The sequence below is a fragment of the Adiantum capillus-veneris genome, chromosome 17 (genome assembly GCF_014529385.1).
Source record: "Adiantum capillus-veneris isolate H3 chromosome 17, ASM1452938v2, whole genome shotgun sequence".
Lineage (NCBI taxonomy): Eukaryota > Viridiplantae > Streptophyta > Polypodiopsida > Polypodiales > Pteridaceae > Adiantum > Adiantum capillus-veneris.
In genome coordinates, this window is record NC_140947.1 from 89,089,341 (window position 1) to 89,106,150 (window position 16,810).

General features: G+C 43.2%; 1 protein-coding gene across 1 annotated transcript in view; it reads left to right on the top strand.

The window, feature by feature from the left end:
- The window catches only part of LOC147437669 (uncharacterized), a 65,987-nt gene extending 50,121 nt beyond the window's left edge, over positions 1-15,866 (top strand). Inside the window, exons 2-3 of the mRNA XM_086486590.1 lie at positions 4,534-5,023; positions 15,842-15,866. Coding sequence (XP_086342716.1) covers positions 4,536-5,023; positions 15,842-15,866 — 513 coding nt within the window. The 5' untranslated portion in view covers positions 4,534-4,535. The remainder of the gene's footprint in view (positions 1-4,533; positions 5,024-15,841) is intronic.
- The last annotated feature ends 944 nt before the right edge of the window (positions 15,867-16,810 follow it).

Sequence of the window (16,810 nt, forward strand, 5' to 3'; positions counted from 1 at the left end):
TGAATGTTACTTAAGTGAGAGATGTGTCCTCACATAGGATTCACTTCATCAATCCAAAATTTAACCATTTTTTGAAGCTATTTCTTAATTGAGATTTTTTCTTTTGTTTGAAAGAAGTTGGTAGCTTATCAAATCATTGTTCCACTTTGAATGAGATACTTGATGTAATATGAGAAGAAATGCTTCTAATATATGACATTATAATAGCAAAACTTTTTTCAAAACACGCCAAGGAATGACAACAAAAAATCAATAACAGAAGACTTAGTATCTTTGAGGTCATAGGATACCCTCTAGTGAGTTCTCATTAGAGCACCTTTTTGTCTTATGGCTTCAAGCTCATAGGGTTATGCTACCATATGATGTGGATATGTTGTCTTCCTATGGACCTAGGGTCATAGGGTTCTGTGATTCCAAATGACATAAATTCTTTGTAAGATTCTCAAATATTTATGTTCCTTGAAAGGCTATGATCCTCCTTTACCTCTATCAATAGATGGAGACTAAGTGTGCCCTAAGAGAGTCATGCCTTTCTTTCTGTTACCATATACATATGGTAGTGATGTGTGTGAACACACTAGGATCGCCGGGGCATTTTTTCCCTCTTTAGGATTTTTTTCCCCCGTGCATTGTATATACGCCCATCACTCTAGGGCTATCTATCTTTCCATTGCACACTACACTACAAGAGGCTATTCATATTAGCGACGCTCACACAGCGACGCTCAATTTTTTTTTTCCCGGCGTCGCTATGAGCGTCGCAAATTTACTTGTAAATTTGCGACGCTCATAGCGACGCCGGTTAGGCTAAAAAAAATAACAGAGAGCGCCCAAAAACTTAGATCTCAGATCTGAGTTTTTCGGCGCCCTCAAGAAAGGAGCAGGTAACGCTCTCCCTCTCCCTCTCTCTCTCTCTCTCTCTCTCTCTTTCTTCTCCACACACACACACACACACACACACACACACACACACACGAGGAGAGGAAGGAGAGCCAGGTATGCTCCTTCCCTCTCCTCACTCTCATGTTCCCTTCCCCTCTTTCTCTCTCCCTCTCTCTCTCTCTCTCTCTCTCTCTCACACACACACACACACACACATAGTGTTTTGAGAGAGAGAGAGAGAGAGAAAGAGTACAAACATAAACAAAAACGCACACACACATACATAAACAAAGAATGCACACACACATTGAAAGAGGAAAAGAGAGAGAGAGCATGCATAAACAAAAAACGCACACATTGAGAGAGGAAAAGAGAGAGAGAACATGCATAAACAAAAAACGCACACATTTAGGGAGGAAAAGAGAGAGAAAACATGCATAAACAAAAAAACGCACACATTGAGAGAGAAAGAGAGAGAAACTAATTTAACGTCGTAGGAAACTAACTAAAATTAAAAGACCTAAAGATCTAGCCGACGAGGAGTTGAACTCAAGACCTATTATTCAAGAGGGAAATGGCATAACCAATCTATCATACTTGGCATGGGTGATAGAAAGGTTATACCATTTATCTCTTTTTATTGGCACACACATCCACACACGCGCACACACACAAGAAGAAGAGAGTTATAACGTCGTAGGAAACTATCCTAAAAGACGTTAAAGATTAGGTTAGATGTAGACTTACGTTAAATTAGATTTAGGTTTATTTAAGTTAAATTAGATTAGATTTAGGTTTATTTTTAGTTAGATTTACGCTTATTTACGTTAGATCGAGTCCACGCAAGAATTACTTACGGTTTAGGGTTTAGAGTTAGACGAACAGTGAAGAGATCTACTGTGAAAAGATGTTAAGATGAAGTGAAGTGCTACAGCTAGAGAAGAGGCAAAGGGATTTTGTCCACTACATGCAGTATCATGTAGACGTGGGTGTCTAGATTTCTTGTACCCACAAATATAGGTATTGACCAATAAAGACGAGATTATAACCCGGTGGTTCTGATCTCCGTGCACCTCTAGACCGAGGTGTGCGGGGATTGGACATGACTAGAGAATGTGAGGTAAAGAGAGAGAGAGAGAGAGAGAGAGAGAGAGAGAGAGAGAGAGAGAGAGAGAGAGAGAGATAAGACGAAGAATGCCAATAGAATATTAAATTTGTTGTCTAGGTTATAAGTTTTTTATCCTCATTATGAGTAGCGACGAGGATGTGGGACCGTCCAACCGAAACACCTATCTCTCAACGAGGGTCTTATGTCCTTGTAATCAATGCAAGCATGCTGTGCGACGGACAAGACGTGTTTCTTTGCAGCACGTTCGCGAATTTGGCGAGTTCGATCCATCTATTATAGATCGAGTTGTTGCCAATTATAACTCGTCGGACTCTGACGCTGGCCAACAAGCAGCAATCTTGCAACCCAATAGACGTATTCGCAGGCGCTTTGGTCAAGCAGCATATGTGAGGCCACAAGATGTAGCCTCTGACAGCTCGGGGGATGATCATGCAGAGCACATTCCCAACGAGACAATGTTTGAGCCCGAGATTGATGAAATGATCGAGACGATCATGGATTCAGAAAGGCTTATCTATGATGATATGAAAAGTGAAGCCGATACATCATTGTATAATGGAGCACGTATGTCTAGATTGAAAGCACTCCTGGTTCTTCTCAACATGCAGGCAAAGTTTGGATGGAGTGACACTAGCGTCACAGCGCTTTTCAGGTGATCTATTACAATTAGTTTACTTTAATAGAACTCTAAATGTATAATGATCTGATAGATTTTTACACGACTGTATCATATTTTTATGTTGTGTAGATTGCTGAAAGAGCACATTCTACCAGCTGACAATGTGATGCCAGATTCCCGAGATGAAGCAAGAAAGATTTTGCGAAACTTGGGGATGGATTACAATTCAGGTGCATCTTCTTATTCACATAGTTGATGAGGTGGAAATAGCTGCCACAGTTCATTCCAGATGGATGTTCTTCTTAGAGCGTTTCATGAAAACGCTTAAGGGATATGTGCGTCAAAAGGCACGTCCGGAGGGTAGCATGGCAGAAGGTTGGTTGGTATCAGAGTCCCTAGTGTACATTGGAGAGTGGCTAGACGGATTTGATAAATCCCGGGACACGCTATGGCGAACCATAGATGATGAGCGCATATCTGGGATTGTCATGTGCAATCTCGGTGTTGAGAAGAAGATGACGGAAGATCTAGAGGCTAAAATCAACCGATTTTGCATGCTTCACAATCCAGTGATGCAAAAGTGGATTTCACAATATGAGGATGCAAAGCAAGAGCGACAAAGGGCACGAATCGAGTGGAGACGGGGAAGACGACCACCGATGCACTATCCAGCGGTTCTGGAGAGCCTACCAACCTTCATGAGCTTAAGATGGTTGCACAACCAATTGAAAAGCGCACAACAATGCGGTGACGAAGTGACTGAAGAAGAGTGGGAGTACTCTCGGGGTTGCGCGACCAAGGTAAGTTTGCAATGTACGACTAGCAAGTGACTTTATTTATAAACGTTTGAACGGCCACTCATAATCTTTGTTCGTTGTAGTATAAGTCATACACAGCAGCATGGTGTAAAGGTCGACATTTTAGGGTGGAACGAATCGACAAAAAGCGTTTTACTCAAGATTGTGGAATCATGGCAAAATTTGAACAGTCTAGTCGACGACGTTCCTCTGATGCAGATCCCGTGGTGGCGGAACTCACTTACTTCGGCACGCTGCAAGAGATTTTGAGGATCGATTACAGAGGATTTTTTGTCGACTTGTTCGACGTGCAATGGTTCAAGATAATCATGGAGGGTCGAAACGCTACTGTGCGTAGAGGAGAGTCTGGTTTTCTTGAGGTGGATTCTACTAAGAAATGGACTGACCTAAGAGACACTTTCGTACTACCCGAGCATTGTGAACAAGTAAGTATATAAATAGTTAACATCCCCCTTTTACAAGTTATGTGCTTGAAAGCTCTCATGTAAGTTATGTGGCTCTGGCAGGTAGTATTTCATCCTACAAAGTCTACATCAAACTGGTGGTACGTCATAGAGGTAGCCCCTCGTAGTGCAAGGACGTATGAAGGCTACCATGTGCCAATCACAACGACATCAATGGAGGAGATCAGAGAAGATGCTCAATCAGAAGCCGCTGCGGTGGTGCCAGACGAGCATCAAGATGCTACTACTCTATATGGGGTGCATGCAGAGGAGCTACAAAATGAAACAGAGGATATGTGTTTAAACGGAGAGCTCTATATAGATATAGGAAGTTATGCTGAGTTATGCGAGGATGAGAGAGAGATCTCTTAAAGCCACAAATATTGTATTTGAACAATTTTGCTCCGTGCTGTAAAAGCTCTAGCTCTCTAAGTAGCTTCCATGGTGTGTAACGCTCTTTTCTACTCGCGCTCACATCCTTTGATTGAAAATTCTGAGTTTTCGACTTGCCTCTTCTACCACTCGATTCATTGCGTCATTGTATTTATATGCGTCATTACGTCATTGTATTTAATGGTCTTTGCGTCATTGTCTACTCTATTCATTCAATATTAAGTTTAAATATTCGTGTGTTTAATGCAGGTATGGATGATGAGGAGTTTCTTTCTTCTTTGTCACCGCAGCAGAGACAGTGGTACGTGGAGCGTCATCGCTCTGGCGCATCATCGCGCGTTCCTACACCATCCGCATCTCCCTCTCTTTCGGAGCATTCGGCGCGCTCCGAAGCTTCGGCGTCGACGAGACGAGCGTCACACTCGTCTAGACACCGGCGCTCTAGTGGTGGCGGTGGCGGTTGTTGTGGGGATTCCGCCACCGATGCCTCCACACCGCCTCGTGTTCGACGAGGCTCTTTACCCTCCCCTTCTTTGCCCGCCCCCACACCAGCCACAGCATCGCCATCTACGCCAGGTTTTGCACGGCTGACTGTTCCTAGAAGCTACACACCTCTACCTACTCCGCCAGGAGCCACCCCACTCGACACTCCTCGCTTCGGGGCCCAGACGCCGGTGGAGACACCTGACGTCCGTACCCCCATTGACACGCCGCTAGAGACCCCTGCCGGGACACCCAGGTTCACGCGTCACCGGCCAGAGGGCTTGCCTTACTCCGTCGACATCAGCGGCGGCATCATCATGGATGATGACGGCAAGAAGGTGATCTCGCGCATGCGTGGTCTTTGCTCTCAGCTGTTTAGACACTATATACTAAACAAATGGAGTGAAGTACCAAGTGATTTAAAAAACAGAGTCATCAGCATACTTCATGATGAGTTTCCCGTTCCAACACGGGATCAGCGCTTCAATGAAGACCTGATGAAGATTCGAATGCGCGAATACTGCAAACACAAGCGTTCCGAAGTGCAAAAAGCAATCAAGAATGGGTGGAATAGGCCAGATTGGCTGGCCAAAGAAGATTGGAAGAATGCGAAGAAAGCAGCGCGCGAGAATCCCGACAAGTGGAAGCAACAAAAGGATGCAGCCAGAGCGCGAGTAGAGGCAGGGAGCTCGCACCACTTGGGGAGCGGTGGATGGGCATCATTTGAGGCCGATTTTGTAAGTCTTTTCACATTGCTCTTTATGCATGTTCGATAGTTTAGGGTTTATGAGTTTTTTAGTTCTAACATAATGAAATCTTTGTATGTTTTGACAGTGGTCGATGACAGGACGTGATCCCACACCGTACGAGCGCGAGTACGCAAGCAGGAAGGGCTTAAACGCCCTGATGGACATTCTCAGTTCTCGCGGTGGCATGGTTAGTATTAGGGTTTACTCTTTTTTATTTTTTGTATTGTTTTATAAATGTCGTTATATGTTTATACTTACTGAAAGCTGTCTTATTGTCTTCTTTTGCAGAATCCGACAGATACGCCGCTTGGACGCGATGAGACGTCTGATTAGACGTCGTCAGTTTAGCCGTAGCTAGATAGCATTAGTTTAGGGTTTCTCATAGCTTATGTATCATGAGACGGATTTTATACGTCTTTTTGAACCATGTATATTATTACATTTGTCACCGCAATTCCTTTTGCCAATCAATTCTTTATGCCTATGATGTTGTACAATTGTCATTATTACATTTGCCAATCAATTCAGTTTGTCTATGATGTGTACAATTGTCAATTTTGCAAACAATGCGTCTTGTCGGTGACTATTTTGGGTCTATTATTTACCTTTGCACTTTTTAAAAAAAGTGAATCAAGTACAATATGGTTGATGGGTGGCAGGGCATTCAATGCCCTGCCACCAAAAAAATATTCTCTCAGGCGTCGCTATAAGCGTCACTATTTATGGCTCTGTAGCGTCGCTATATGCGTCGCTATACTCTTCTGTGAGAGAGTCGCTATCTGCGTCGCTATAGGCGTCGCTATGAGCGTCGCTATATAGCGACGCCTATAGCGACGCAGATAGTGACGCAGATAGCGACGCTCTCGTAGCGACGCTGTTAGCGACGGTTTTAGCGACGCCGGGGGTTATAAAAACCCAATGTATTTCCGTCGCTAAGAGCGTCACAAGAGCACACAACCTCTTGTAGTGGGTGTGCACCATATCCCACATAGTGGGCTCAACAAAACCGATAATAGATCTTAGTCCCACTTACCCTAATATAATTAACAAAATCAACCATTAATAGGCTACTTAAGGACCTCTCTTCTTAAGCAAGAAAAGAGAAATGCTATGATACCAATGTAATGGAAATGGCCTATGAACTTTTAGAGTAGCGGAATTAGGAATTAGGTGAAGCACTTTTGTGAGATTACTTTGTGAGCATACTGGGTGAACTTAATTGATGGTAGCCACATAAACATGGTACTTAGTTAACTTGGCATGAACAATACTTTTGCGAGAGAGAGAGAGAGAGAGAGAGAGAGAGAGAGAGAGAGAGAGAGAGTTTAGAGAACATGACAATAGTTGAGGACCAAATTCATACTGAGCAGGTCATACGGAGCCGGTCCCCCCTCCAATAGGCATTTGTATTATAGTTTCTCCCATCAACAGAGACTTTGTACAATACAATCTTTGTGTTCTTTGTGACCTAGGTGATGCAATGAAGATGGAAAGCTTCATGCAATAAATTTTGTAGAAAGCATTAACTATCCCAAGCCTCAGTCCCAAGGCCTCAAACACCTTCAAAGGTGGAGAGAGCTAGCGGGGAATGAGGATTGGGAATAGGAAGAAGAAACATTCCATAGGAGAAAGAAATAGTTCCTCACTTATTATCACTCTTCTTGCTAGCATACATAATAGCATAGTAATGAAGATGGAGAAGATGGCAAGCTTAAGCATTGAAGCATGGCTCTTGGTTGGATTTGCATTCCATAGCCAAGAGTGTTAGTGTAGGCTCTGAAGGAGTACGAGCGGAAGTGCGACGCGAGAGAGAGTGCGAGAAGAAGAGCACGACGATATGGTGAACTCGCTCTACTATAATGTGTAGAGCATAGTGAGTTCTTATTAGGTTTTTACAAATGAATATGTGTACATACCTGGCGGTCCGCCCACTTACCTGGGCGACCACATTGGGCTTTATACCCCAACAACCTCCCACTTAAAGTCCAATGTGGTACTTTAAGTGTGAGAGAAGCTACTATACAAGCTAATATACAAGAGATGTAGAGAAGTGATGTACTACCCTACACCTAACTGCTTGCGAAAATGCGCAAAGCTCTCTGAGGAAAGTCCTTTTGTAAGTAGATCAACAGGATTTTCTGTGGTGTGAACTTTGACAAGCTGAAGTTTCTTATCCTCGACCATTTCCCTGATGAAATGATACTTCACATCCACATGCTTTGTCTTTGAGTGATAAAATGGATTGCGAGCCAATTGTATAGCACTTTGACTATCACAATATAACACAGGCATCTCTTCTTTGATTCCCAAATCTGTTACTAGTCGATTAAGCCAAATTGATTCTTTGCATGCCTCTGATGCTGCAACATATTCAGCCTCTGTAGTAGACTAAGTAACACAATCTTGTAATCTAGAACGCCATGATACTGCTCCACCAGCCAATGTAAAGACATACCCTGACGTAGACCTTCGGTTGTCTAAGTCACCTGCATAATCTGAGTCTGTAAAACCCTTTACACTTAGCTCCTGACTCCCATAGCATATACGCATACTCTTTGTAGCCTTCAGGTATCTCAATATTCCTTTCACTGCCTCCCAATGTTTCTTGCCTGGGTTTGACATGTATCGACTTACTACTCCCACTCCAAATGCAATGTCTGGGCGAGTAGCAATCATTGCATACATCAAACTACCCACTGCAGACGCATATGGAATCTTATCCATTTCAGCATGTTCTTCCTTAGACACGGGACAATCTTGTTTGCTAAGTTTCACATATGGTGGCAATGGAACACTCAATGCCTTTCCCTTCTCCATATTGAAACGTTGCAAAACCTTGTCAATATACTATGTTTGAGATAACCAAATCAACTTCTTTGATCTGTCTCTCTCAATGCGCATACCAAGTGTATGACTTGCCTCACCCATGTCTTTCATGTCAAACGATTTTGCCATCTTTGACTTCAAAGCTGAAATTTCTTCCAAGTGCTTGCTAGCAATCAACATGTCATCCACATACAAAATAAGGATCAACCAACTACCATCCTTAGCCTTCTTTGTATATAGACAGTGATCGAACTCACTACGTTTGTAGCCTTGAGAAAGCATAAACTTGTGGAATTTATGGTACCATGCCCTCGGTGATTGTTTTAAGCCATAAAGACTCTTTAACAACAGGCATACCCAATCTTCCTTGCCTTTCTCAACAAACCCTTCTGGCTGCTGCATGTAAATTTCCACATCTAAATCACCATGCAAGAACGCTGTCTTGACATCCATTTGGTGCAACACCAACCCTAATATGGCAACCAATGCAATAAAGCATCTCAATGTAGTCATTTTGACCACCGGAGAGAAGACTTCATCAAAGTCAATGCCTTGTTCTTGCTTAAAGCCCTTGGCAACAAGCCTTGCTTTTTACTTTGGCTGACTATCATGAGCGGTGATCTTATACCTGTAAACCCATTTACAAGGTAGAGCCTTTTTGCCCTGTGGTAATTTAACTAGCTTCCATGTCTTATTTTTATGCAGAGCTGTCATTTTTGACTGCATGGCCAATTGCCAATTCCCGGAGTCCTTCATTTGCACTACTTCCTTGTAACATGAAGGCTCATTGCAATCAGTCAACATGACATAGTTCATAGATGGAACAAACCTATCAGGAGGTCGCGTGACACGTCCAGATCTACGCACAATAGGTGGCTCAGGCTCAGCCACAACCTGTGGTTCCACTTTATCCTGTCCTTGCTCCTCTTGAGCCCTGACATTTTGTCTTGCACGTGCAGGTCCATCTTCTTGGAAGACAACTCTTCTAATCTCCTCAACCCTCTCTGGTTTAGAATGATATTTGGATTCATTAAAGTGAACATCATTGCTGCGGACAACCTTTCTGGATTCGGGATCCCAAAGTCTGTACCCCATCTCACCAGAATTACCATAGCCTAGAAAGATGCACTTTCTACTCTTTGGCTCAAGTTTGTTCCTCAATTCCTTTGGAACGTGAGTATATGCCTCACAACCAAAGACTCTGAGATGCTTGTATGAGGGCATTTTGCCTGACCATACCATCTCTGGCACTGAATCCTTCTGCAAAACCTTACTAGGAGATCTATTTACAAGATGAACAGCTGTTGATACAGCTTCAGCCCAAAACCCATTTGGCAGTTGTGCATTAGACAACATACTTCTGACCTTCTCTTGTATGGTCCTATTCATCCTCTCAGCAACACCATTTTGAGGAGGATTGTAAGGAGCAGTAAGTTCACGTTCTATACCTTTTGACTCACAAAAGTCCTGAAAGGCCTTTGAAACATACTCTCCACCATTGTCAGTGCGTAATCATTTAAGCTTCTTGCCACTCTGATTCTCCACAAGTGTCACAAACGTTTTGAAAACACTAAATGCTTCATCCTTGTGCTTGAGAAAGTAAACCCATACTTTCCTCGAGTAATCATCTATAAATGTCATAAAGTAAGAAGCTCCCCCTAGAGATAGGTTAGGCATAGGTCCACACAAATCACTATGAACAAGTGCCAACTGTGTATCTCTTCTACTGCTTCTATGCTTATGTGGCTGCTGTGTTTGCTTACCATACAGACAATGTTCACAGAATTCAAAATCATTAAATGAAAAGCCAATCAAATAACCAGAACGAGACAAGATTTCCATTCCCTTCTTGGACATATGTCCTAACCGGCTATGCCACAAAGAAACGTTCGGCTGCTCGGTTACATTGATTACATTTTTAGAGACATTTGATACATAAATCATGTAAAGTCCTCCAGACTTTACTCCATGTGCTACTGTCATAGAACCCTTGGATATCTTCCACATGTTCTGTCCAAAAGTGGTGACGTAGCCAGCATCATCAAGTAAACATGTGCTGATCAAGCTCTTTGTAATTGCGGGAACATGTCTCACATTCTTCAGCGTGAAAGAAGAGCCATTCTGAAACTTCAATTGAACATCTCCAACACCTAAGATCTCACATGTCTGCCCATTGCCTAGCCGAACATGATCTTTAGTGGTCACATAAGAAGTAAACCACTCCTTGTTTGGAGACACATGAAGTGATGCCCCTGAGTCTAGAATCCAGTCTCTCAGTGCATTTCCATCAGATGCTATAAGAAGAGCTGAGTCCATTGTATTCTTCAAGAAGTAGATGTCTCCTGACACTAGACTGTCATCCTCTGCAACAGTGTTTGTCACATTTATTTCTTGAATCTTCACTGAGGACTTGTTCTTCTCACCATGGTCTTCATCTTTCTCTTTGCCTTTTTCTGCTTTCCATTCTCTGCAGTCTCTTTTCATGTGACCCTTCTTGCCACAATGGTAGCATTCTATGTCACTCTTGCCTTTAGCACTACGGGACTTGCTACGAGACTGATTCCTCTTTCCACCTTTGTACTTTTCTTTGGTCCTTCCCCTGACAACTAAGGCTGTTCCTTTGCCTTTGTCCATTGTCTTTCTATTGGTTTCTTCAGTAAGCAGACTTCCTTCTATACCTGCTATGTCCAAACCATCTGGAGGTGCAGAATTACTCAAAGCTGTGCGAAAAGTGTCCCAACTTTCCGGCAATGTGATCAACAGGAACATAGCTCTAACAGGTTCATCAAACTTGACACCTTGAGCTGACAACTAACTATAGATTGTGTTGAATTCATTCAGATGATTGGACATAGGTGTCCCTTCTTTCATCTTCAAGTCAACAAGCTTCTTAAGCCAGTATACCTGTGAAGCTGCACTCTGCTTCTCATAAAGATCACTCAGCTTTAACCATGCTTGATAAGCCGACATCTCGTCTGCTACATTGAAGTAAACGCTTTCTGCCAAAGTCGGCATAATGGTAGAAATTGCCAATTCATCCATTTCGCTCCATTCATCTTCGTCCATATCTTCTGGTTTTATCCCCTTGAGCTTTATAGGTTTTATCTGCTTCTTTTGTACCAACACGTGCCAAATCTGCTTCTTCCACAATGGGAAATTGGTTCCATCGAGTTTCTTGATATTGTAAAGAGCAGTGTCCTGTGATCCAGCCATAGCTACGCTTCACAGTAGTTTACTTTCCTGGGAAAAATTCGGCAGAGTTACCCCTGTAAACTGACCTCTGAACCAATATCAACCTGTCAAATGAACCAAGAAAGCTTCAGATTCTGCAGAAATTTGGGCAGAGTCTCCTTTGTAAAATGGCTCTAGTGTACTAAAAACAGACCAAAAAACAGCTCAAAAAACACTGTGTCTCTGACACTGTAAGCTGCGGGTAAACCTGTCGTGCACCTGTACTGTCTCTCACTGTCCTGTCACTATCCCATAAGCATAGACTGTGAAAATGCCTCAACGGCAGTAAAGCAAAGATGCAATCCCAACTGTCTAACTCACAGTCAATACATCCTAGCTGCCTATCTAAGGGTGCTCGAGGGATCGCTCCAAGATCTGTATCACCGAAAGGATCTCAACATTCGAGAATCCCCCAACTCAATAAAACCTCACTTGACCCTCAACAAAGGCTGCAATAAATCTGACAGTACATAGACTTCCCACAAAGTCATACATCCACAAATTTCCCACTGTATGCTATAACCGCTGCGGCGGTTGTTTGCTGCGTGACTTACAGCCAGCAAACCCTCAACAGACATACATCATCTCTGAAAATACATCCCATGTGGAAGTACCTACAATGTCAGGATGAAATCTGGAATATCAAGCAGCAAACACAAGCTACCTGATGAACTAGTGGATGTTGCCTACAGTCTGTGTGTAGATGCGTTCGTGTTGTATGTGACACGCCTCCAAGAACTATGAGCCGTCCTTCGATGTGTAGACAGCCACAAATCAACACTCTGGGAGTGTCGATATCCTCAACACCTGGAGTCGTAGGCCGAAAAACCCCAAATTTGTAGAGTCGAATCTGCACCCGCCGAGACCAGTCAAAAATGGCTTGCGCAGACCTTTGTCGAAGCCGAACGGTGGCCGAGATAACCTCAGAATGAAATTCTGAGAACACCGAGATTTGGGGCCGTGTCTTTGCCTGTCAAATTTCACTCCAATCTGAGCTGGTGACTCTAGCCTCCTACAGTGCTGCCCCGAGCCTCGATCTGAGCTCTGATACCAGTTGAAGGAGTACGAGCGGAAGTGCGACGCGAGAGAGAGTGCGAGAAGAAGAGCACGACGATATGGTGAACTCGCTCTACTGTAATGTGTAGAGCATAGTGAGTTCTTATTAGGTTTTTACAAGAGAATATGTGTACATACCTGGCGGCCCGCCCACTTACCTGGGCGACCACATTGGGCTTTATACCCCAACAGGCTCTCACTTCTCACAAGCTTGGAGAAGGAGGTGGAGTTCCTCAACTTTCACCAAATGAGAATGAATCCACAAAATGAGTGTGTGTGTGTGGTGTATATGCCCCCAGCACCCCCCTTGCTTGCTTGGGGTGATTTGTAGCTTTTACACATGTTTCAAGCTCATTGGACCCCTCTCTCCCCTAGCCAATCACATGCAGCATGCATTCAAGTACATGGGTAGTCTTTGGACAAGTGTCCTCCTTACCCCTTAGACAGAGAGAGCTTTAAAATATCTAGATATTTGTTGGATGGAACTAGAAGCTCATTGGACCCCTCTTTAACCCAACCAATAGCATTCAAGCACACCATGTGGTTAAGCATAGGGAGAGTCTGACATGTGTCCCATGTGCCTTTGAGAAAAGGAGTGCCCTTTGGGTGAGTGGAAGGTTATGTCAAAGATTCCCCTGACTTTGGGACTTTCATGCATAGGAAGCTTCTCAAGCATCTTCCTCATTAAGTTTGTAGGGTCTCTTTTTTACTCAAGCACCTTACCCCCCCCCCCCCCCCCCCCCCCCCCCCCCCCCCCCCCCCATGCATGGGAAGCTTCTCAAGCACCTTCCTCATTAAATATGACAAGCACCTCAAGTACCTTAGTCATCAAGCATGACAAGCACCTCAAGCACCTTAGTCATCAAGCACGCACCTAGTCATCAAGCATGAGAAGCACCTCAAGCACCTTAGTCATCAAGCACACACCTTAGTCATCAAGCAAAACAAGCACCTCAAGCTTAGGTTGGGTTCCCACCTCAAGCGCAGTCCTAGCGTGCCTAAGGTCAAAGGACTTTTAACACTAAGCATTGGAGGTCTTTAATGAAGCTAACCCTAAGGTCTTTTAAGCTCCATTATTTGCATGTTGCTCTTTGATAGACTACTTCCTTTTGGACCCGTATTGAGATGTAACCATCTCTCCTCTTGGTCCCCTGCTGAGATAAGTCTAGAAGCACTTATTACACATTGCTCTTTGGTAGACCGTCTCCTTTTCGACCCGTATTGAGATGCAACCATACCTCATTTTGGTCCCCTGTTGAGATAGGTTTAGAAGCACATATCTCAATTCTAACTCTTGTTCTTGTTTATTCTCATTAAATGATCAGTTTAATATGAGAAAATCATTTGGGTAAGCTAGATAATAGATTTTATGACAAGATCTATAGCATAAAATAACCAAGAAGAGTCGACAGCAAACTGAATTTCATTCAATAGCCCATTTGTAGCAGCTTCAGCTTGAACATAAGCCTCAAAATCACTTATGAGCACCGAGCACGGAACCGGAAGGTGTAAGGGTAAAATAAAGTTGGACATCTTCAAGAAAGTGTGAACATAAAAGAAATTAAAAACAAGCTCTCTGTGTGATGTAGCAATTGGTGCAGAATGACAGTGTGGAGGATGTTTTTGCTCGCACAGGGCTAAGGAGACTTAGTTAGGAGATGCTTTAGTGTCGGAGGTTCAGAAATCCAGGGCAAATCTACTGCTGCCGATTATGGGCAAAAGCATGCAGGTTGATCGCCTCCCTTCTCTCTGCATAAGTGGCTGCTCCCGCACCGTGTTGACTCAAGCTGAGGCCGCCAAGAGGCTCTGGTACCAGTTAATGGGAGAGCTATGGAGGATGGTGAAGCCTTGCAGCCATGTCGTGTAGGGAGATTGCAAAAAATAGAGAACGAGAGAGAAGAGAGAGTCGCTACAGTATAAAGTAAAAATATGTTATCTTAATTGAGAAAATAACCTTACATATATAGCTTTCCATGCTTGCCATGCAATGGCCATGCAGACTGGAACCGCCTACTATAGGTTGTGCCCACAGGCTTGACATACCTAACATACACTATGTGCCGACTCTCGTTCATCGCATTACCATATATGTGGTAGTGATTTGTGTGAACACACTTAGGACCGTCAGGGAACTTTTTCCCTCACTAGGGTTTTTTTCGCATGCATTGTATATACACCCATCACTCTAGGACCAACTTATTTTACTATTTGCACACTAGGCAACACACACGATTCATATACACGCAATAGATGATGTTTTCTCTTATTGGTGTGCATGATTATATACAATAGTAAAACAATTCATGTGGCATTTATTTTGCTTATTCTTTATCATCTTACGATTAATCATTCCAGTGCTATAATTCATGGTGTATGCATAGCATGTATTCCATTCAATGATTGATGCAATGATATACCAATATATTATGATTTACATTGAGGACAAGGGTCTTGGAATATCACAATGATCTTTGCTCGTGACACAAGTTTCTAAGGTGTTAAGATGGCTCAACCTACTAACAAGTGTCTTATGGTGGTGCTATAGTTTGACGGAGCTTATGTACCATTCATGTTACACTTATGGAAGATTTTCTATGAGACAAGGGATGCAAGTGCACTCATCTCTCTTACCAAATAATGATTTCTTTATAGAATATTCATTTATGACAAAGGCATGCATAGCTACAAAGGTAAAAACCAAGCGAACAATTAACACTTTTATGTTTTCCAAACTCTTGAAGATAGATTGGATTATAAAGATCCCATGACTGAATGGATAGAAAACCTTTCCATGGCACTTGTTATCAGCCAAAAGGGTGGATAATATGGTATAGGAGCTTATGGAGTTCAGTTGAGCGATGTGGACGGTCAATGTATCAACATCAAGTGGAGACACATTTCACATGTGGAGAGTAATTAGGAAACTTGCACCATATTTTTATATGTGTCATGATATGTCATATGGTGTTGATCACTCTAGTTCTATGAGGGTCATTACAACACTCTCTTCTTAAACAATTACGTGGTCAAGGTTGTCTTGGATATGATGATGGTTATGTTTGCAAAAGTGGCTAGATATAAAGTATATCAACCTCATGATGGGTGTATGTATAACCCAGGGATGCCATTATGTCCAACCTTATTATGGTTCTCTATAAATAGACTAAATAATGTACATTTTTGTTATCTTCACCCGTTGTTCCTTTTAACAGATGGATGAATACATTCTGCTTATGAAATGTTTATGAATTGAGCATTCGAATTTTGTTTTTACATCTTCTGAATATACAAGGCTATTTGTGGAGATTGTACTTTTATGATGTTAACGAAGTTTTTGGTCAAGTGGAAGGACAAACGTTGGATGGAGGCAAAGGGGAACACACCCGATACACAAACAACACGCCTCTCTATAGCCCAGGATAATCACTGCACCCCAATCCACTAGAGTTCACCTTCAAAACTTGAATAACTGACAACAGACCACACCGGATTTTACCTGTTTATGATCATGCCACAACACACACCGCTCTCTCTTTCTCTCTCACACACACAGAGGCCCGGGGAGGTACACACATCTCAAACATCAGCACCAGATGATTGGGACAGAGCAAAGAGAAGAAGGGGGGGAAGGGGGAAGAAACGGCATGAAATTCTGACATGGTTTGCTTGAATTGTGGCAAAAAAACATCATCTACAACAACCATGAAACTGACTACAATTGCTCCATTGCTTCGACATCAACGAGCACAAAAAATCTTGACAATCGATGGCTTCGTCTCTGAGCGGCTCTCCTCATTGAGAGTGGCAAGAAACAACATTGTTGTCGATGCCCTCATTGGCTCCGACCTGCCTCCCCAAAGCTCCTCCTCCAAAACGAGCTCCCCGTCGAGCTTCGCCAAGAAGACTCCGTCCACAAGCTCTCTCCTTGAGATCCTTCTCCAAAACCGCCTTCTTCTCCTTCGGCTCCCGAAGAAAACTCCCCTCGAAAGACCACCACGGAGCTCCCTCTCAAGAGCTCCGTCTTCTCCCCAAGAGAGCCCTCCCGAAGCTGCAAAAAACTGCCCCTTCAACCGATAAAAGAGTTTCCCTTTTGGGCCTGTGTGGTCCTCCCTATTTTGAGGCGACCATTCTTTTTTTTTTTTGGCCTCCAACTCATGTGCACCTTGGCTTCTATTTTCAGC